Source organism: Parasteatoda tepidariorum, chromosome 6 (genome assembly GCF_982258835.1).
Source record: "Parasteatoda tepidariorum strain Cologne lab strain chromosome 6, Ptep-v5.0, whole genome shotgun sequence".
Lineage (NCBI taxonomy): Eukaryota > Metazoa > Arthropoda > Arachnida > Araneae > Theridiidae > Parasteatoda > Parasteatoda tepidariorum.
In genome coordinates, this window is record NC_141760.1 from 107,707,270 (window position 1) to 107,728,919 (window position 21,650).

General features: G+C 29.4%; 1 protein-coding gene across 12 annotated transcripts in view; it reads right to left on the reverse strand.

Moving 5' to 3' along the window:
* Nucleotides 1-1,463: 1,463 nt before the first annotated feature.
* Nucleotides 1,464-21,650, reverse strand: part of hyd (E3 ubiquitin-protein ligase hyd) — a 100,104-nt gene continuing 79,917 nt past the window's right edge. For 4 of the 12 annotated variants that reach the window (XM_071178265.2, XM_071178264.2, XM_071178259.2 and 1 more), the window contains 11 exons: nucleotides 20,160-20,329; nucleotides 18,163-18,382; nucleotides 16,780-16,968; nucleotides 15,772-15,841; nucleotides 15,350-15,606; nucleotides 13,033-13,163; nucleotides 11,137-11,575; nucleotides 7,895-8,020; nucleotides 6,821-6,965; nucleotides 5,658-5,743; nucleotides 1,464-1,802 (listed from right to left, as the gene is read on the reverse strand). In XM_071178265.2, coding sequence (XP_071034366.2) covers nucleotides 1,590-1,802; nucleotides 5,658-5,743; nucleotides 6,821-6,965; nucleotides 7,895-8,020; nucleotides 11,137-11,575; nucleotides 13,033-13,163; nucleotides 15,350-15,606; nucleotides 15,772-15,841; nucleotides 16,780-16,968; nucleotides 18,163-18,382; nucleotides 20,160-20,329 — 2,046 coding nt within the window. In that variant the 3' untranslated portion in view covers nucleotides 1,464-1,589. Of the gene's footprint in view, nucleotides 1,803-5,657; nucleotides 5,744-6,820; nucleotides 6,966-7,894; nucleotides 8,021-11,136; nucleotides 11,576-13,032; nucleotides 13,164-15,349; nucleotides 15,607-15,750; nucleotides 15,842-16,779; nucleotides 16,969-18,162; nucleotides 18,383-20,159; nucleotides 20,330-21,650 lie in introns of all 12 variants that reach the window. The other 8 variants (XM_071178263.2, XM_071178262.2, XM_071178256.2 and 5 more) reach the window with 3 other exon arrangements.

Below are 21,650 nucleotides of genomic sequence, written 5' to 3' on the forward strand. Positions count from 1 at the left end.
TCGTAAACCCGAAATTGGGTCGTCAGTTCAACAACGGATATAAAACTCCTTTAAAAACATTTTGAATAAAAATATTTTCTCTCATGATATAATCCAATTAAAATGTTATCTTATTATTTTTCTTTAATTTTAAAGTTATTATCTCAACACATTTCAATTTATACCTTAAAAATATTTTGATTAATTAAATTTCAAGGTTTAAATATATTTGTAATAATAAAACAGATTTTCTTGCAGCTATTAATTATTTCAGATTTATATTGGATAATAAAAATCTTCCTTTTAATTTTTATAACTATAATCTTTTAATTCAAAATGTTTGACATAATTTATCTTATATTAAATCCTCACACATAAATTTATTCATTTTCCTCCTACTGTGCTCAACCTGGTTGACAAAACAGAGGGTACCTTATATCAGTTAATTAAAACTAAATTCCTAAAATTAAAGCATATAAAATTTTCAACATTCTAATGAAACATTTGCCACTTTTTTCTAAAGATCGCAACCATATTGGTAAAAAGGGAAATTTTTTGTTCGTTTTATTTTACTTAACAACTTATTCATAAAAATACTTAAAAAAAAAAAAAAATATTGAATAATGCTTTGCCTAAAATGTTTTTCTAAATTGTACTAGGGCAATGTCAAAGAGATATTACATCAAAGCAAAGAACATTTTTAATATTTTCTTAAAGTTACAATTTATGCAATATTAATTAATAAAGGTTATTTTTATGATCACTTTATTCCATCTGACTATACATGTTAAATAAATCCTTTTATTAGGTAGAAAAATATACTTAAAAAAAAAAGATATTGAATAATGCTTTGCCTAAAATGTTTTTCTAAATTGTACTAGGGCAATGTCAAAGAGATATTACATCAAAGCAAAGAACATTTTTAATATTTTCTTAAAGTTACAATTTATGCAATATTAATTAATAAAGGTTATTTTTATGATCACTTTATTCCATCTGACTATACATGTTAAATAAATCCTTTTATTAGGTAGAAAAATATATAACCTTTATTTTTAGAGTTAATCTGTACACAAGCTGTACAGAAGCACAACTCGAAGGATTTTAATTTTCTTTGCCAATAGAAATAAAAATTTTTTTTGAATAATAAAGTGAGGTAGGTAGAGTACTTCATTTATGTCACACTAGAGCTGAACAATGGGCTATTGGCGATGGTCAGAGAAACAACCCTGAGGATGATCCATCGACCATTTTGATCCCCTCTGCCCTGCTTTGGCAAAACGACGATCTGCACTCGAAGTCGTGCACTTTACAGTAGAACAGTCTAACGAGGACTGATATCCTGCACCCTCGGTCTCAGCGCAAGCTGATCTAAGTGATCACCCACCCGCTTACTGGCCTCAGTCAGTGATGCTCGACTTTTGTGTTCGACGCGGAACTGTGTCTTTATGGAATAATAAAGTGACAATGAAAAATCAACAGCATCACATCATAAAACATTTTTATTTCACATTTGTCGAGTCTCACACACAAAACAACTATGCCAATTCAAAATATATTTTAAACATCACAGGGTGGTACAATAAATAAGATTCTACTAAATCCCATTATTAAACAAAACCAAAATTCTTAGTCTTAATCGCGAGTAAGAGTTTGGAACGCAGGATTGCTTTTGAAGAATAAAGAGGAATGTACAGTCTTGATATACAAGTGTTAGCAGTAGGCAGGTGTTGGTCATCAGCAGGTCGGATAGTTATACTTGGCATTGGCTGGAAACCTTCCTCGCTGGCAGGTAGGGCAGCACTGCCAGTCCAGAAATACACCTACAAATGAATGTTTCACTCAACATTATAACACTCTACAATAATAATCATAACCCTATAATAACACTCTTGATTAAGAAGGATAATAAAATAATTTCTTGTAAAGACCTGCACCAACAAAATTTTTTTTTTTGGACAATCATTTTGTCCTGTGACTTCTGACGCTGCTGGAAATAAAGCCCCGTGTGTGGATCTTACCGTTTCTTTGATTCTCAGTGTATTTCTGTGCCAACTATAGACTTATGAGTGGATATTAACCCCTTCAGGACTGGTGGAAGGAGCGCCTCCCCTGGGCCTTTATCATTGCTAAAGAGCATGTATAGGCAATGAGACGGAAAATGAAATACCGAATCAAGATCATTAAACCATGTAATGCCCATTTGTTTGATTTAATTTCAGTATCGTCTTTACATATAGGCACACTAGGGCAGGGCCCAAGAGTATCTTACTTTTTAACAAATTGTATTTAAAAAAGCTAAGAATAAACATTACCTTATATTTTTTTTAAATAAATATATTCTATTTTATAAAGTGTGAATTTTTTATAAACAATATACAACAAGTATTGATTTATTACCATGCAAACACCAATAATTTAAATAGTTTATCACCAAGAAAACTTAAAAAAGTCAACAGAAATCTATTTTTCTACGTTACGATGAAAATTTTACGTACTTCGGCATTGCAATATGTTTTAATTGTTTAGTTTAACAAAATAATTCATACCTTTTGAATTTTTTCTTGATTTGTTATACCTTTATGTTTATTTAATTTAATTATTTTAATTAACTTACAGGGTTTTAAAAATTATTATATCATCTCAATTTTTCTTTAAGTTACACATAGTTTAAAAATGCTTTTTTTGGGGGGGGGTAATCAAAATGTATTAAAAATATTGCATCATATCTTAGAAATGGTTTATTTTATGCAGATGAAGTTTTTTAGTTTGTTTTTAACCATTATGGCATGTTATAGGGATCTAAAACATTTTCGTGCCCGGGGGCCTTCATACTATTAAGATGGCCTCGTTTAATTTGACTAATTCACTTGAATATGGGATTCTAGAAGAGCCAGGATTACTATACATTTTGCATTACAAGACATAAATGTATTTTTAAGAAAAATTGAATAACTGATTGCCTAATGATTATGTCCTGTCTGTTAATCAATAAACTAACTAAAATAAATTTGAATTTCTAGAGCTATATTTTTTACAACATAGTTACCAATTTCTATACTTTCTAATCAGGATTTTTTGAGATGTGAATTAACAGTTATTTTGCTATTCTTTTTCTTGAGTAATTATCAGGATTTAAATTTAAGCTATTTATTTGTAGGTGTCAAAACAGTTTCAAATGCACATATTAAAAAATATTTATATGCACATATTTTGTTTCCACTCTAAATATAAAAAGCAACTCTCACAAAAAATTCAAGAGTGTTGGTAGTCATATTTAACTCTGTTAGTCTGAGAGCATCAGAAGGCTTTAGTGAATTAAAAAATGTAAGATCTTTGCAACACCATTACAGTAGTAAATATCAAGTTCAACCACTATTTATCTCAAACAATATAATCAAGAATAAGAATAAACGATCTGAAGTCCTATCTGTTATGAAGTCCAACAACTCTTTTCCAGTCGAAAGACGTAAGAGTGCAGAAAATTCTCAGAGCCTAATATTCCCAATGAACAAAATTTCCTCAAAAATTTTAGCTTTTTTTCTTAGTACAATAACATTTTGAAAAATAAAGTTTGCACAAAAAAAAAGATTCATTTGATTTTTACAAAATTTTTGGATAAGTGAGTATATGTGTTATAAATTAATAGAAATCAAAATATACTGAAAGAGTAATAATTTAATAAATTAAAATTGAATAAAAATACAAGTTGCCAATGACTAGTAAGAACACTTTAAATTACCACTGTATATATTTTACACTCTCATTTATACTTAAAACATACCAGGAACCATTAATTTGTTTTTTTTTTTTTTTGATGATGAAACTGTGGAGTTTAGTAAAATATACTGCATTGTAAGTTAGATGTATTTTTGATAGCAATGAACATTAGCTCTTTAATATTATAATTTTTTTTCTCAATTTGTTTTTCAAAATACAGTCAAACCCCACTATAGTGAACCTTCAAGGGGCCGAAATTTTGGTTCACTATAACCGGGAGTTCACTATATCCGTTATGCAGGCAATTTCACTAATGGTTCCCAAATTCCTCCCTTTTATTACACGTTATTCAAATAAATGACTGAAAAATATTATGTAGTAGCAAAAAATTTGTTATTTTTTATTACTCTTCGTCCTGCATACAAAAAAAAAAAAAATAATAATAATTAGTAATCTTTAGCTGTTGAGCAGTTCTCAACATCAGATATGGAAACAATTCCCGACTCTCAGATAATTTTTCCTGAATTTCTGTTAGTCCACTTTTTAAACTTGTCTAACCTGCCATTCGAGCACATAAAAGTAATCTCATAAAATCGCTTAGCAAATTCATCGACACTTGTCCAGATACTGGAAGATTGCGGCTTCTTTGAATAAATTTGTTAAATTTAAGATAGTTAAATTTGAGACAATTGTTTGCAGGCCTTTTTTAACTACACTGAGAGAAAAAAGGAGTTGAAACGAGGTCCTTATCATCACATATTAGTGTCCAACTCCTTGACCAATAATGAATAATTACTCATTCCCTCTGACAGAAAATGCATATTGCCTGGGTTGGAAACATCTACTTGATTTGTTTAGGGAAGGGAAAGTAAGATAAAAGAAGCAAACAAGAAAAAAATGCTTATCGCAACCTTCTCCACTATAGATGGTTTTAAAAATCGGCATATGTATTTATTTTGAAGTAGAAATTTCAAAATTATTACAAAAAAATGAAGAAAAAAATCAGTCGAAGACAGAAAAAAGTTCATTATATCCAACTTCATCACTTTTTTGGTTCACTATATCCACAAAAAATAACATTATACGGGTATAGCAAGGCACGGGACCGAACATTTCGTTCACTATATCCGGGAGTTCACTATAAACCGTGTTCACTATAGCGGGGTTTGACTGTACAATCAAAATACATTTATTTAAGAGCATTTATATTTCTAAAACAATATTTACATGCTTTTTAATGAAATCTACACGAATTTTAGAGATATTCTCACTTTACTCTATTCTAGGATACATATTTTGATGGTTTTTTTTTTTTTTTTTTTTTGTAAATCAAAACATGTTCTTTTGAACGCATTGCTGTAAGAAAACAAACGAAATAAAAAAAGTTATGTTTCATATTTAATCAATATGGATTCAATGTATATAAAACGCATCAAAATAATTTTTTGTAAAATAAATTTAATAGTTTGATTTTAGAGTCTTCAAAAAACACCCGATTTTGTATCCATCAGACTCTAAATTTTTCGCATCATCACCATAGTTGGCCAGACAGCCCAATGTGTTCTTCTGAAGATTATTCCAAAAAGACTTTTATGTATTTAATAATATTGGGCTGTTCATATATCTTGTACAGTTGAAAGTTAAATCTCCTTCTCTAGTTATTGTTTTCATTTACACCACCAAGTACACTCCACAAAATCTTTCACTCAAATATTGTGATACAATTTTCTTCCAGATTCGTCATTGTACAAGACAATGTCATTTTCTTTTCATCTAATAAACAGATAAATGTTCTTTTTCATTTAATGTTTAATAATTCACGTTGGAAAAAAAACGTTTCACTAATAATTCACATTGGAAAAAAAGCTGTAAATCGAAAATGCATCAAACCAAAAAACACAGTAGACCTTAGATTCTGAGAAGCAGGATTTTAAATAGTTGGAATAAAAAATGCTTACCAAGTCCTGTTTTTCAAAATTAGACATTCTTTCTACAATTGACCAAAACCATCTTTTGAATCTTAAGAGTCTATCTGCACCTTCAGCTGTAAAAATTAATAATTCAATTTAGCAATAATGCCAATGAGTTAAGAAGGAAAATAACACATCTATGTAATTATTACAATACATAAGAAAAAGATTCTTCTCTGCTATGGAACACACATTTATTTTGGTCAAGAAAATTTAAACAATTTGGGTAAAAACAAAGGGTTTAAGGTTATTTTGATAATTTTGCAAAAGCATTTTAAGTATGAGGTGTTTTTTAATGATGAGCCTGCATTTATTAGTTTTAAATTATCAGACATAATAATTATATCGGGAAAAGCTGCTGAAATTAATAGAAATGAAGGTAAAAGAATTTCATTTAGTTTGTTGCTGTTTACAAAAGTCTGAATTCAAGCATTTCATTTTGCAGAGTTGCCCATGAAATGGATATAATGCAATGAAAACATTATCTTTATAATAACAAAATTATTGCCTTCTCAATATTTTAAATTACAAAAGCGTTTCTACATATAAATTAAAATAAACTTTTGGAAATACAGTACGGAAATTTAGAAATCCTAAAACCATAAAAAAAAGTTTGCATTTATATGAATTACAGTAACTAATAATTAAAGAAAAGCAGAAAAGTTTTTTTTCTTTCAGTATCTTGAGAACAGAATCTTTACAGGAGAAATAAAATAACGGAGATTTTACAAGCGACATTTTTCGGGCTCTGAGTAAAGTTTTGATGCACCATGGCATGGGTCAAAAACAGAAATACAAAATTGGAAATAATATAAGATTCAGCAAAGTAAAAAATATGTATATAAATCTTAATCTAAAAAAGATTTTTTAAAACCATTATTTATAATTACTTAAATTATTAACACTCAATATACTCCAGTGCTGGCAACAGCACCATCTGTTGAGGAAGAAGGGAAATATTTTTTCCATCAGCAGGTTTTTTATCGTCGTTTTTTTTTTTTTTTTTTTTAAATTTCTTCAACGAATACAGAGAATATATGGGTAAACAGGCGATAGTTGTAAAATACAGTAGTCATAGTTAAAAAACAGGAGACTTAGCAGGTATTCATTAGTATAAAAAAGCTTCCCCTTGGAAGTAGAAAAAAACTTACCACTTTCATCATTAAAAGAGGTGTAGCTAATTAAGGTTTGCACATTGATTTCACCAACACCATTTAGTAGCAAGCGAAAATCTTCGGCCGTAAGTCCATCGAAAGCACTTGAAGGCAGAACATCATAGACCCCTGAACGCAAAGACTGCAAAAGAAGAAAACAAATATATTTATCAACAAAAGTAGCATAGTCTTTCAAAGCACAATAACCTTCTTAACACATGACATTAAAAGATCAATTTTTCAATGCAGGTGGTAGTTAGAATTTCTATTTAGGAAAGGAGGGGGCACCCTCTTTGGGTCTATTTGGTTATTCATATAACATTTATACTTACTTTTTTAATAATTATTATTTTACAAAGAATTACTCATAAAACATTAACAGAAGTGAAATAGAAGAATTAAAGAATAAGTTTGAAAAAAGATAAAATTTATCAACTGATAACATTGGGCCAAAAAGCATAAAACTGAATACCCCAGCGGCAGAGTTTTTTCGGGCTTTCTGCGACGTACCTCTTTAATACTAATAGCTTTCTGAAAGATACTTTTAAAAATAACAAATATACGTGTTACTAAATTAAAGTAATAGAAACGTCAGCTTAAAAAAAATAATAATTTTTTTCAGATTAAATAAAATAATTTTTGTAATTAAATTGAAATATCTTCAAGTGGTAGACGGATCACGGGTTAGAGTCCTCTTTCTGTCAGACTAACTGTGGGAGGTTTTCCTCTTCATGTCACGCAAATGCAGATTAGTTCAATCAAAAAGTCCTCCTAAAAACAAATTTCTCCCAACACTTGATCCAAGAGCTCTCTTGTCTTCTGGTATGGATTCAAAATTACAAGGATACTGAGTTGAATATTAGTAGTCATAAACCCAAAAAATTGGGTCAGTTGTACAATAAAATAAAATAAAGAATTTTAAAAATAAGCTCGCACTGAATTTATTCAAACTAATAGTTTCTCGTGCCTCAACAAATATACAAGGAGTTAGATTTACATATGATGGAAATCAATATTTTCTAAAAATCAAAACATTTATTACACAGAGAGTTGTCAGTAACCTATACTTACATCCAAAGCTTTCTCTTGTGAACGAATCATCCTGTATTCTGCATATCTTCTGATATAGTCATAAACATTTTGAGCAGTAACTTCAATTTGGCTTCCTCCAGGTATCAATTCTATGCTCCCTCCTCCCTACGAACAAAACATCACTACAATTAGCAAATTACAACAGGGGTTTGCCACACAAATCTCTAAACGAAATTCCCATGTGTTTTCCCCATACATATTATACACAATATATTAAGAGGAAAAACATTATCACTGTGCTTTTGTATGACCTATATTGGGATAACTACAGTAGTTATAACTGCTGAAAAAACTTAAAAGAAAAAAGGAACAGCTGAACATACTTATAACAAATAATGCTTTAGTAAATGAACTAGTTTAATATAGCTGAAATATCATCCTTAAATATCCCACAGACTGCACTTTGAATGGTTAACATTTTTTAAAAGATGAAAATAAGAAACAAAATTCCCTGTATTTTCCCAGTTTCCAAAGGAAAACTCAAAATTTCATGTTATTTCAGGTGTTTTTTAAATTCCATGTATTTTCCAGGTTTTCCCTGTGGCATGGTAATCCTGTACAACCATTTAAAAGATATCTAGCACCAATGAGAATACAAAAATTTTTTTTTAAAGAATTCTTTGGAAAATAATTAAGATAACTATCGCGGGCACAGCAAATTTACTACTGATATATTTCTTTCTTAAATGTTGCTACCTGGAGTAAAAAATTTAAATTTTATCAAAACTAATAATACAGTAGGGAACCGATTATCCGGAACAATCGGGACCATCGCCATTCCGGATAACTGATTTTTCCGGTTTACTGAATCGCTACAAAAAGCCGTTTTTTTAATTGTTAAACCCAACTAAAAAAAAAGAAATTATTTGGAAATAATCTTAAAAAGAAGAAAAAACGATGAAGTAATACTCTAATGATTATTTCCAAAATGATAGATGGTAAGGTAAACATCTTTCAAAAAAGAAAGAAAAATCCTAAAATCTTATGAGGAAAAAAACATTTTTTTAAAAAAAATGGCGGGAAAATTTATTGAATTTTTTTATTGAATATCCGGTTTTATGGTTTTCTGATTTCCGGATAACGGGTTCTGTACTGTAATATAATTTTAGTAAACATGTTTTAGTAGTATACTATGCATAAAATACTATGCATGTTTAGTTAAAATACTATGCATAAAAATAAAACAAATATTAAAAAATCTGAAAGACTAAACATATAAACTTTAGCTTAGTTAAAAAAAACTTATATATTAGAAAAAATTAGTGAATAACCCATTAATAAGCATCAATGAAATATTTAAAGACAGACATTTGTATCAATAAAGGAATTTTAAATTGATTAATTTTAATACATTTTGAAATGGGCTAAGTAACATTTTAGACGATGGGGTTATTTTTAAAAAAGAAAAGAAAAACAAAGAGAAAAGGAAAGCAATTGAGAGAAAGAAAAAGTAAATTAAGAAAATTGCAGTCTGAGAAAGAAAAGTATAATCAATCATCATTAAAATCAGTTGAAAGGCACAAATCAATAATTACGAAACTACAAAATCCCCCTCTACAAGATTTGTCATTTCATTTCCTGTAAATAAATCATGATCACTGAATTTATCAGCATAGGAATTTGATATAAGATAATAAAATGAGTTTCTATTTCATATGCTAAAAAATTACTGTATTCTCAAAGTTTGAACAATAAATCTTGAGGATAAATCATGTAAATGATTAGTGGACAGGCCCTAAATTTAAACTAGTATTAAATTTTACGATTTTAATTAGAGTATTATTGAAAAATAGAGGTTGGATCAAAAATTCAAAACTTTTGATTTTTCAACTCAATTATTTTAAAAATTGTATTTGTATTCATAGGAAGATGTATGCATTCTTATTTCTACTATTTTTATTATTTAATGTCAATTCTGTTAATTTTCTATCTATAAAATCTTTGATGATTAACAGCAAGTACTATTATAATTTATTTGTACAGTACCCAATTATCTGAATATTACATTTTTTATTTAATTAAATCTATATGAAAAGTACCACACAGGAAAACATAAATAGGATGTAATTATATTTCACTGACTTGTAGGGCATATAGTGAATATTCCACACAATAGTATAGTAACAACTTCAATTGAAAAACACAAATGCCCAGTGCCAGAATTTTTTCGGACTTTCTGCGACAAAACTCTCTAGCACTAATATCTTTTTGCAATGCACTTTCAATAATAGAGCACATGACCAAAGTTTTGGAGAGAGCCACCTCGAGACTTTCTCTAATGAAAAGAATAGTCCGGTCAAAATGGGGCTGCTGTAGAAATACCCTCGACATGACATGTAAATCTCATATGTTCTCCCTCATGACTTACTGCTGCGAGCCACTGGCGGTGACCAGCAAAAAAGTTCTTGACTCAATGGAAAGATTCCACAATCAGGCCCTTCGACTTATCACTAATCTTAAAACAACTCCGATTGATGCACTTTTATTATCTACCCACCATATGAACAAAACAAGTGTAGAAGAGTTCTCAGCTACAGATTTGTCTTTCATGTCTGCCATTGGGAAAAAAAAATTTAAAAAACTTTCAATAATAACAAAAATGTATGTTACTAAAACATCTTACAAAAACACTGTGTTTAGAAAAACATAAGAACAATAAATTTTTTTAATTGAATATGTAATATTTTTTTTATTCCAATATTATGGGCGATATTCTTGCATTTTGTTGGGGGAGGGGTGGGGGTTACTCAAATGCAGTTTTACATTTCAAGATTTGATTGTTGCAATAAATAATATTGTATAAAAAATATTGGGTTTTAAAAGTATGTGGGAATCAAAAGCAATAACTGCAACAAAAAAAAATCGATAAAATGATTGCCCTAAAAAGTAAATGATCAAATGTGCAATTCCAATTTCCCATATCTCCTGAAATACATCCGGATATCTAAAAGCCATGTGAAAATCAATGTCAATAACTGTCGAAAATACAATCAAAATAGACTTACGATATCGACATAAATTGAGCGCTTCAGAAAGTGATTATTTAAATGTGAAATTCAAATTTGGAGTGGAAATTTCTGCTGAAAAGCAAACCAAAATTTTTTACATCACGAAACAAAAATCTTTCTGCAAGAACTCAGTAAGGTAAGGTTCCATATGTGATATAGACACATATCATAAACTTAAACCAATGCAAATAAATTTTAAAAAAATATACTTACTTCTTCAATGCAAAGGTCAATGCAGAATGTAAGATCAAGGGAAGAAAAGATATTATTTTCCTTTCCTTCTGCATCCACTACAACTTGTCTCAAGGACTCGTAAAGCACTGGATCGAAAAAAGCCAAATCGTGCCAGCCGATGCGCCGACCTATAATGTACTTGATCACGTGGCGATTCAGGTAAATTGGACACAGTTCATTCTGAAGCAAACACAATCCAATGACGCGACCGACGTTCCGGAATGCATTCATTCTTTCTGCGGAACACTTTCCCTGACGTGGTGAGTAGAACCCTCTCTTTCCGGGCTGGTAGAATATGGGGCAGTTTTCGTCTATGTCCTCTTCTTCGTCGACGTCTTCAATCTTCCTGGTGATCGGAGTTCTTCGAGAACCCAAATTAAATACATCCAAATCTAGTAAGGCATCGTCGGATGAATCCCTACAATTGCAAAGATTTTAGGTTACTAAATCTATTTACTAAGGAATTTAAAAAAAAAAAAAAAATTTATATGTAAATAAATTTTTAAAAAAAAGATTACTAGCTATGCCATATTTAATAATATAGAATAAACTGGTCAGTTATTATAAAAACTTCATTAACAAACTTAATTTTCTTTTTTTAAGGGATCAGCGCCATTCAAATTAAAGAAGTATTTTTTAGTACATTAAAAGCACAACTAACCGGAATCTGAGGGATGTAGGTAAATTTCAGACATTTGAGGACAGAAAATCTCAATTAATCTCAGAAAATCTCAAAGTAACTTATTTTCTAGAAATAAATTCCACAAAAAAAATAGCACAATCCACACTCATGCAAAAATTAATAATGAAATAATGATAAGAGAGAAAAGGGCAAATATGATAGTTTTCCATAAAAATTATCACAGCTATCTAATATATATATATGTATGTATGCATATAATATCTGAAATCGCAATTATATGATATATAAATATAAACTGCTAAATGGGAACAACTGGTAAGAGAGGAACATAAAAAAATTATTCCACCTGTCTCGATTGTTTAGTGCCAAATTTCTTGTTTTCTTACAATGTTTTAAATTTATTCAAATTTCTGCTGTAAATAAAAGTTACCTCATATTTACAATTTTTCTTTTGTGTGAAATTTGATTGCACTTTTTAGCATTTGATTTAATGGCAGTCTTTTGCATTTTTTACATTTATAAACTTTCATCTCTTTCATTGTCTAATTTATTAATTGCTTTGCATATAACCCATATTTAAGATGAAGGAACAAACTTTAAAACTTTAATTAAAATACATGCAATTTCTCATTTTGTTTCCACAGCACACACACACACACATATATATATATACATATATACATATATATATATATATATATACATACATACATATATATATATATATATATATATACATACATACATATATATATATATATATATATATATATATATATATATATATATATATATATATATATATATATATATATATATATATATACACACACACAGTTAAAGATACAAATACAGGAAAAATGACAATTGAAGAAAAATATAAAATTCCCAAGTTGTGACAGCGTTAAGCTGCTAATAACACAACTGGAAGAATATTTTAATGAATGAATGCTCCTTGTATTTTCCAGGTTTTCCCAGTGGAGTGGCAACCCTGAGCAATTAATGATATTATTTTTTAACATCGTTTATATCAACCATTAACAAAAGTATGAAATATCACATTTTCTGCAAGATTTAATAGGATTAAAAAATCCCTGACAATTCAATAAAATTAATTCTTCCCCTGACTTTTATTTCTGATCACATTTTCCCAATATTCTCGGTGTGTATAAACCCTGTTTACAGGTGTAAACGCATATAGCTTAATTTTAATTAAAAAATTGAAATTATACCTTGTATGAGAGAGAATGATGTCTGTTGCTTCATCAATTTTCTGACGAAGTGCATCATCAGAAGCAAGTAACATCAATAATTGTGCTGCAGAAAGTTCCAAAAGCATGCCAGTAACTCTGCTGGCTAAGTTCTAAAAAGAAATAATATCTATAGGCATCTGAGTAGTTTAAAATAAAAATGTAAAAATAAACAAAAATCAGTACATTTTATGGTGCAATACATACTAACTTGGATGATTTTAAGAAGGGGAAGGAGAAGAAAAAACGCAATCTACTTTTAAATTTTGTTTTGTATGGCATATTTCATAAAAAAAAGGAGGAAAAAAAACATGGGCAATAATCAACATTTTTAAAGGAAAAGTTAAGATAAGAACTAGATTATTAGAAATGACTTTAGAAAACAGAGCAATTTCTCAAATTCTTTAAGCATGACCAAAAGTCTTGGAACTTGACTTTGATTTTCAGAAACAAATTCCTCAAATAAGATAGATTGAAATAAGTTTTTTTAAAAAAACCCTATTATTTACTCTGATTTTTATGCAACAATAAATTATTTCAAAACTAAATTATATATACTTTACATAATAAACAAATAAGAAGTAATGCCTTACATCATAATCGAGATACAAATATCATCAAAATAAAAGGGGGGGAAACTAAAAAATTAAACAATTACTTTAAAAGTATTTTCGACCTTGCAATAAATGAACTGAAATTTATATGAAATATATACAATGCTTTCACTGCAATTCAATGGACAAGAGAAAATAAATCACTACTCTTATCTGTTCATAAGTTTACCTTTGACACTATTTAATTAGCAACCAGTCATATTAAGAAAAAAAATTTGACCGCAAAATTTTTGTTTCTTTTTCTTAAGATGACCATAGACAAGACCAGACAACTAGTCTTTCTGTTGAAAATTAAATTGTAATCTACATTCAAAGAATTCTACAATAAACTTTTTTTATAATGTGTGTACACGTAAGGATACATTTAAAGTATGTAGTTGCCATTCAGTTTTGTCAGTTAGCATGAGATAAAAACAACTATAACTTTGATTCTAAAGACAGGAAAACAAAAATTTGAAAGATACCTAAAAAGTTCAAAAGTAGAGAACTAAAAAAGAAAACTTTGAAATATTTGACAAAATGGTCCATTTTTAACCAGTTAAATATCTTAAATGGTTACATAATGACGACAAAAGTAGATAATTTAGTGGTGAAAAAACTATATAAAGTAAAATAAAAAGGTCCACAGATTCTCTTTTATTTTCCACTGCTATAAATTAAACCAAATTCGACCATCAGAATATGTCTCAAGATCAATAATTATGTTTTTAGAAAAAATATTGGACATATAGGCACCTCAAAACAATTTCCTTTTCCTTATTTCTACAGTATCTTAATTTCTTTTTTTAATTTTTTCAGATTGACTAAATTTCGTGACTTCGCAATGATTTTCCTGTTCTGTGGCTAGCCTGATTTCTGCTTTTACTTTTCGTTACAATTATTTTGTTATTGTGCGTACCTTCATTCTTCACCTCAGCACACAGAGCACTTCTGCTAATAAACATCATATACTTTAAGAAGAACCTGCTCTTAATAATGCACAATTAGGAAAGCAGTCAAAGATTAAATTGCATGTAATTGTGAATAGTTCATGATTAATTCTTGTGCCAGGACTGAGGTGACAATTTTCATTGATATTAAAGCAATTCGGAGAAGCAAAACCAGGGTACGTAGCCAAATTTTATAATAAAATAATAATCACTTTTTAAGCCCTTTAAAAATATTTTAATCACTTTCCAAAAAAGAATATCATAAATGAAATCTATGCAGCAATAAAAAATAAAAAAATTCCTATTGCTTAAAGTTCTTAATTTATAAACATTAAGTCAATAAAATTTAGAGACTTTAAGTAATCAAGATAAAATAAGTAGTTTCTGACAAATACTGCAGAGGAAATTTGTGAAAATGATTATTTTTTTTTGTTATTTAGAATGACAATCGATACCGCAAAGAAAAAACTTCTTTTTAAAAGGTAGAAAATCAAACACTTTTTACAAACCTCTAATAAAAAAGCACCTTTAAGGGTTTTTAAAAAACGTCAATCAAAAATAAGCACCTTTAAGCACTTTTTAAAAATGCTACCCAGCCTGAATACTTATAAGGAAGGCGAGGTAAAAGTTAAAATTGAGACCAAAAGTTTAAAACTCTTAAAAAGTATTTAACATGATTTTTCAAGAACACATATTTCATTATTATTAATGAAAATATAATGACTGAATGCTACAAATTTTTCCGACCACACTTACTGGCGTGAGGGCGCGTACTCTAGGATACAGCCGCTGTCCTAGTTGTTGTCGATGAGGACTCAGGTGTTCATTTGTGCCACTACTACCAGCTTCTCCGGGCATGACAAAGGGAGGAGCATCATAACGCAGTGCAAGAGGTGGATCTCTTTCTTTTGTATCCCTCATTCTTGGTGAAGAGTTTTGAGAAGATTTCTTTTCTCGCTCCCTCTCTCTAGTACGCAAGCGTTGTATCAGATCTGTAACAAATGTGGGCGGCTCTAAAAAATTGCAAGAATAAAAAAAAAAAGAACTTGAGTTTTAATTTGATATTGACAAATTTAGGTGTAAAAAAATTTTAAAAGTTTGGCATGTGTTTTAACAGCAATATAATTTCAAAGCTTTTGATATTTATCAATACACACCAAATCCTAAATTTAACTCACTGTACTGTACAGATCTAGTACCGACTTGACAGCTCTCCAAATTCGGCAACCTTTCAGATGAAAGCACAGCCTAATTTGAAAAAAAAGGAAGAAAAAATAGATTAATTGAAACAATTTAAAAGATGGGAAAATTTGCACTAAAAATAACAGGGCCGTGGAATCGGAGAAATTGGCTCAACTCTGTCAAAAATTAGATTCTATATATTATAAGATGAAAAGATATATTTAATCTTTTGAAGATTTTGATAAAAATCTCAAAGATCTAATTTAAAAAACAAAAATTAAATTTAATTAAAAATTTCACTCAATCTGAAAAAAAAATTAAAAAAAACAATAGATTAATTGAAACCATTTAAAAGATGGGGAAATTTGTTTAAATATTAACAGGGCTGTGGAATCGGAGAAATTGGTTTAACTCTGTTAAAAATTAGATCCTGTATATTATACGATGAAAAGATGCATGTGATCTTTTCATCTTGTATAGTAATAGGAGAATTTTGATAAATATTTAAAAGATTGAACAAAAAAAAAAAAATATGAAAATATAATGATCAGGGATAACACATTGATAACTTTAAAGACACAAAAGAAAAACCCTCTAAAAATCTAAAAAAATTACTTTCATATAAAAAAAAATGATGCTCAATTTTTTAAAAACATAAGCTTTTCTTTTTTAAAAATATATAGATAAATTCCACATACATTTAACAAAAACTATGAACAGAATTTTATTATTTTTACTAAGTTCAGAAGTTTATTGATTTTTATTAAATTCAGAAGAAATCTCATACTTGAATTGTAGATAAAAAAAATTTATCACTTTCTCAGTAATGAACTTCAATTAAATACAAGTCAGACTCTTAGAAAAGTTAAGAGTTGGAGCTATCGACTCCACAACCATAAAAAAAAATAATGGAAAAACAAAAATGTTCAAAATTATTTCATTTTATAATCGGGTTGGGTAATTAAATGTTAACATTCCACATTAAATATGGTTTGAAAACAAACCTCAGCTACAGCAGTATAAAAACTCCTTGCAACCCCACTTCCTTCTCCTGGTTCATCTTTGAAGGTGACCTTCACTCTTGAAACAGTTAACGGGGGAGTGCCACCAGAGTTGCGACGTGCATAGTTATTGTACTGTGTATTCAGTTCTTTAAAAGTATGCTGCAAAAGTGATGTTCGATCTCTTTCCACCTAAAATAGTGATGTTATAAATCATTAAGAAAGCAAATTTTAAAATTTATCAAATTATTAGGCCAGATCATAACATATTTTTCATTAAAACAATTAGTCTGGGGATATGGTGCAACATTAATGATTTTAGATTTTGATACAGGGTGCATAACCAAATCTCTTAATAAAAAATAAGCACCTCTTAAGTACTTTTAAAGCACTCAAAAAATATTTCTAAGCACTATATACATTAACAAAATGCAAAATAATTTTTAAAGACTTTACATAATCATGATAAAATAACTAGTTTCTGGCAAAGAACTCTCTTCTTGATTATATTAGCCATTATAAAATGCTCGAGAGATTTTTCAGTTCGATATGAGAGGGTGGAAAATGCACATGTCTGATTACAAGTCTGAAATTGAGAATAACAGAGTTGCACATGTGAGTGCAATAATCTCACCAAACTCAGCTCAGTAGAAGCACATGCGGACTTGTAAGTATTTCATCAAACATCTCAAATGATTGACGCTTTCATATGCTATGCACCGATGGTAAGCCGAAATAGATAGTTGAATGAATTGTGAAAATGTTGAATACAAAAATGTGTAAACCACACTTTTGCATAATATGTGGCAAAAGTCAAAAGTTGCCATGGTAAAGAAAAAAATCTCATTTCTTAAAAGAGAAAATTAAGCAATTTTTAGAAACACTCAATGAAAAAAGCCCCTTTAAAGGCTTTTAAAAATCAAAATTCATTTATCTGGAAAAAAATTTCAGATAAACTTAAATAATTAAAAACAATGGGAAAAAATAATTTTTTTTTTTTTTTACCACATTACAAATACAAAAGTCTATTCAAGCATGCATTTTAATATTAAAAAATTTGATCATAGAATTAAATGTATAAAAAAAATATTCTTGCTATTAAAATAAATGCAAGTTAAATACTTAGATTAAAAGAAAATATACAGGGTTAAAAATAATTAAAATTAAAACAAAACTCTTTCAGCGCAAAATAAGATAAGATTCGAATTCTCAAGACTATGTAATTCCGTATCATCATTATGTATAATTATGCCACTTCATAAGTATTGTGAGCAAGTATAGTTTTGAGATAACATAAAATACAGACACTCCATAATATAGTGCATAGATCTAATATAGACATAGATAAAAGTTGCTGCTTAACAGTGGAATAAATAAAACACTAACCTTGGTTAAAGTAAGATCTCTTTGCTGAGAGCTTCTCAATTTTTCCATTTCTCTACGAAATCTCATTTCTTTTACAGGAAAGCCGCCTAAATCTGTAATGACAGAACCCGGTTCTGCACCAACATCATCAACAAATATGCGGCCAAAGAGCTCCAGGGAAAGGCGCCAACGACCCAAAAGCATATCGTGAGAAAACATCTGGCTGATAGAATTAGAGGACCTAGAAATCATAAGCAATTGTCAGAAATTTAACGAAAGTGAATATTAAAATGTAAAGTGAGCAAAAAAAAAAAAGAGTGAGCAGAATACGATAAAATATTATGCAACCTTAAAGCATCTTTAATAAGCTTTTTTAGACAAATTTAAGTTTCTCTTAAATATTTATAAAATTAAGAAAAATTATATATAATAATTAAATGACAGATAGAAAGGCCATGTTCTAATTTCCCACCATGTCTGGTTGGAAATTACTCCTTGTTCATGCAAATTTTTACTGCGAGAATACAAATACAGGAATATTTTTCTTTAAACCAATATTGAAAAGAAGAAAAAAATTATCCTCATTTTTTACACTATATTTCTGTTTTGCAACCACATCAAAATTTTCCCCAAATAAAATGCATCTTCCAAGACATCTATAATTTGTGTGTTCAAAAGAATTTATACCAAATACTGAAAATAAATTTTTCCCTGACAACTATTTATGAATTAAATAAATAATCCCAAGAAACTGAAGCGATAAGATATTACCTGATTGAAAACTTCATTTCAAGCACTTCAAAAATAAAGAAATAAAAAAACTTCAATTTGCCAATCAAATACGGAAAAATAAGGGTGAGAAACTGGAGGAAAAAATTGAGAGAGAGAGAGAGAAAAAAAGAGGAAAAACATAAAAAGAAAAATCAGAGTGGTCGTGAGGCAAATCAGGGTAAAATGCATTTCCACGTCTTATGAAAAGGAGGGAAAGAGCTAATGTCGTTAATAAAGGAAACAACATTCAAATGAATATTTTAAAGAAGAGAGTCCAGGGCAAAGGATGAGCTGATGAAATCAGGATGGAAATAACTTTAGCATTGTTCAAATTGAATTTATGCCCAAGATTCCAACAATATGAAGCAATTGAAGATTTCCCAAAGTCTTGATAATGGACATTCTTTAAGCCTAAATTTTAAAGTATGTTTAGTTTGCTGGATGTAGCCAAGGTCATATTGACAAGAAATGTGGTAAATGAGCTAGATACATAGACAAGAAATGTGGTAAATGCACTAGATACACAGACAAGAAATGTGGTAAATGCGCTAGTTCCACAGACACGTCTTTGATCAAGAAATCTTCAATTGCTTCACATTGTTGGTATCTGGGGCATAAATTCAGTTTTGAAAAGACTAAAATTATTTCCATCCCAGTTACCTCAGCTCATCTTAATGACCTTGAATCTTGCTTTATTCATTTGAATGTCGATTCCTCTGTGAACAACATTAAATTTTCTTAAACCTGAAAATTTAAATTTTCAGTTAGTGAAAAAAAATTTCAGTTAGTACAAATAACTTGAGCCACTTTTTCCTCAAATCTAATGAATTGGTGACCGATATCTATAATGTCAATTTTTACAATATTATTTTGCTTGGAGATAAATTATATTTTTATAAAAAATCCTATTAAAAATAGTTATGTACGAGCGGTCTACTGGAAAATCCAGTAGAGTTGGCAGCTATGCATTATTACAATTAAAGTATCCAGATAAGAAGATGGAAACAGTAAAAGTGCTCATGTAATATTTGCCTTGAAACTCACGTGTTCATGAATGCTTTTTCTGACATGCACATTAAAAAATACAAAAATCTTCAAGCTCTGCTGATAACACATTATTAATTAACTTTTGAAGTACTTCAAAAATTTTTAATATTTCAATGAAAATTTAAGCAAGGAAAAAAAAAAGTAAGAAAACAAAATAAGTTAAACTCAACCATGGGACAAGAGCATTTAAATGAAGATACCTATTTTGAGAATACTGTCCAACCGCTGGATCAGATGCTGCAGTATCACGTGCTAAGCTTGCAGTAGATGTTATTGTTGAGGTTGCAGTAGTAGAGGTGACCGTAACCTCAGCAGCAGGACTAAGGGTAGATGTATACCCAGTGGATACATTAGATTGTAAATCGGGGCTCTGAAAGAAGAAAGTTTATAAATGAAAATCAAGAATCAAAGAAATGTTGAAGTAGTAAATCACAAAGAAATTAATAACTAGCAAAAGTAAAATTGATTGAAAGTAGGTGATAAAGATTAGACTTTTCTTATCAGGGGTGTTTGCCGCAGAGAGTGAAAAACCCTGAAAATTTTATGAACAAAAAATCAATTTATATATCATACTTAGGGCCCTATAAATTATACGAAATTTTTTTAAAAATAATGAGGTTAGGATGCGGCGATTTTTAAAAATTATGCGGCAAGGACGCGGTGTCTTTTAAAAATTATGCATGCAGAAATTAGTCTAGAAGCTGCGTTTTCTGTCAAACTCTGTCTTTTTTCTGTAAAAATTTGGCCGCAGAAGGATACAGCTCAATCACAATCTACTGAATTAGGAAGCACTGAGAGCACTTGTCCTGCTTTCTTTATAAGTTCTGGAAATCTCTCTGAGACTACCTCTGAATTCCAGAATCTAATTAAGTCCTGGTTTGAACATTCTTTTACATATTCTTTGTAAGCATCATACTCGAGTTTTATATCTTGACCACTCATTCCTGGAATATTCTTGAATACATCGTCGTCTTCAATATTGATGTTGACTATTTGTTCTGGATCGAAAACTCGAGCAGCTTTCATGAAGTTTAATGCAGATTGACTAAACTTGGGCCCGCGTTTTTTGAATACGTCTAGTTCTGGAGAGTAGTAAGTATTCAACTTTGCAATTGTTTTGTGAAACACTTCTTGAAGAAATACGTTGCGTGAATCTTTTCGTGAGTATGATGCCCGAGAATTACATCGAAATTTAGATCGCAGATCAAAAAGCTTATTGTAAGCTTTGTGAATAGATACACCACATGTTTCGAAAAAGAGAAGAGTATCCATTAATATCTGAGCATGTTCTGCAATGAACTGAAAGTCTTTGCAAACGTACTTGCTTTCCACCAAAACTTTGCACTGATTGAGACATGCAGTGTCAGGAATAAGGTTTATTTCATTGCTAAAAAATTCTATCTAAACATTACAATATTCAGCATGATATTGCACTGATTTAAACCAGGAATTCCACCGTGTCTTTATTGGTGCTGGACAAAGTTTAGCTTTCTTATTGTCATCTGTTAAAAACTTTAAATAGCGACGCTTTCTTGCAGGACAATGCTTGAACAATTTCTTAAAGTTTCCTGAGAATTTGTCCACCTCTCTCAGATTCTTGGAAAGATCTGACCACCTGACCAAAAAGATTCTTGGAATTGAAAAAGAAGATATATTTCAATTGAAAAAAAACCCTTAAAGAGAAATTTATC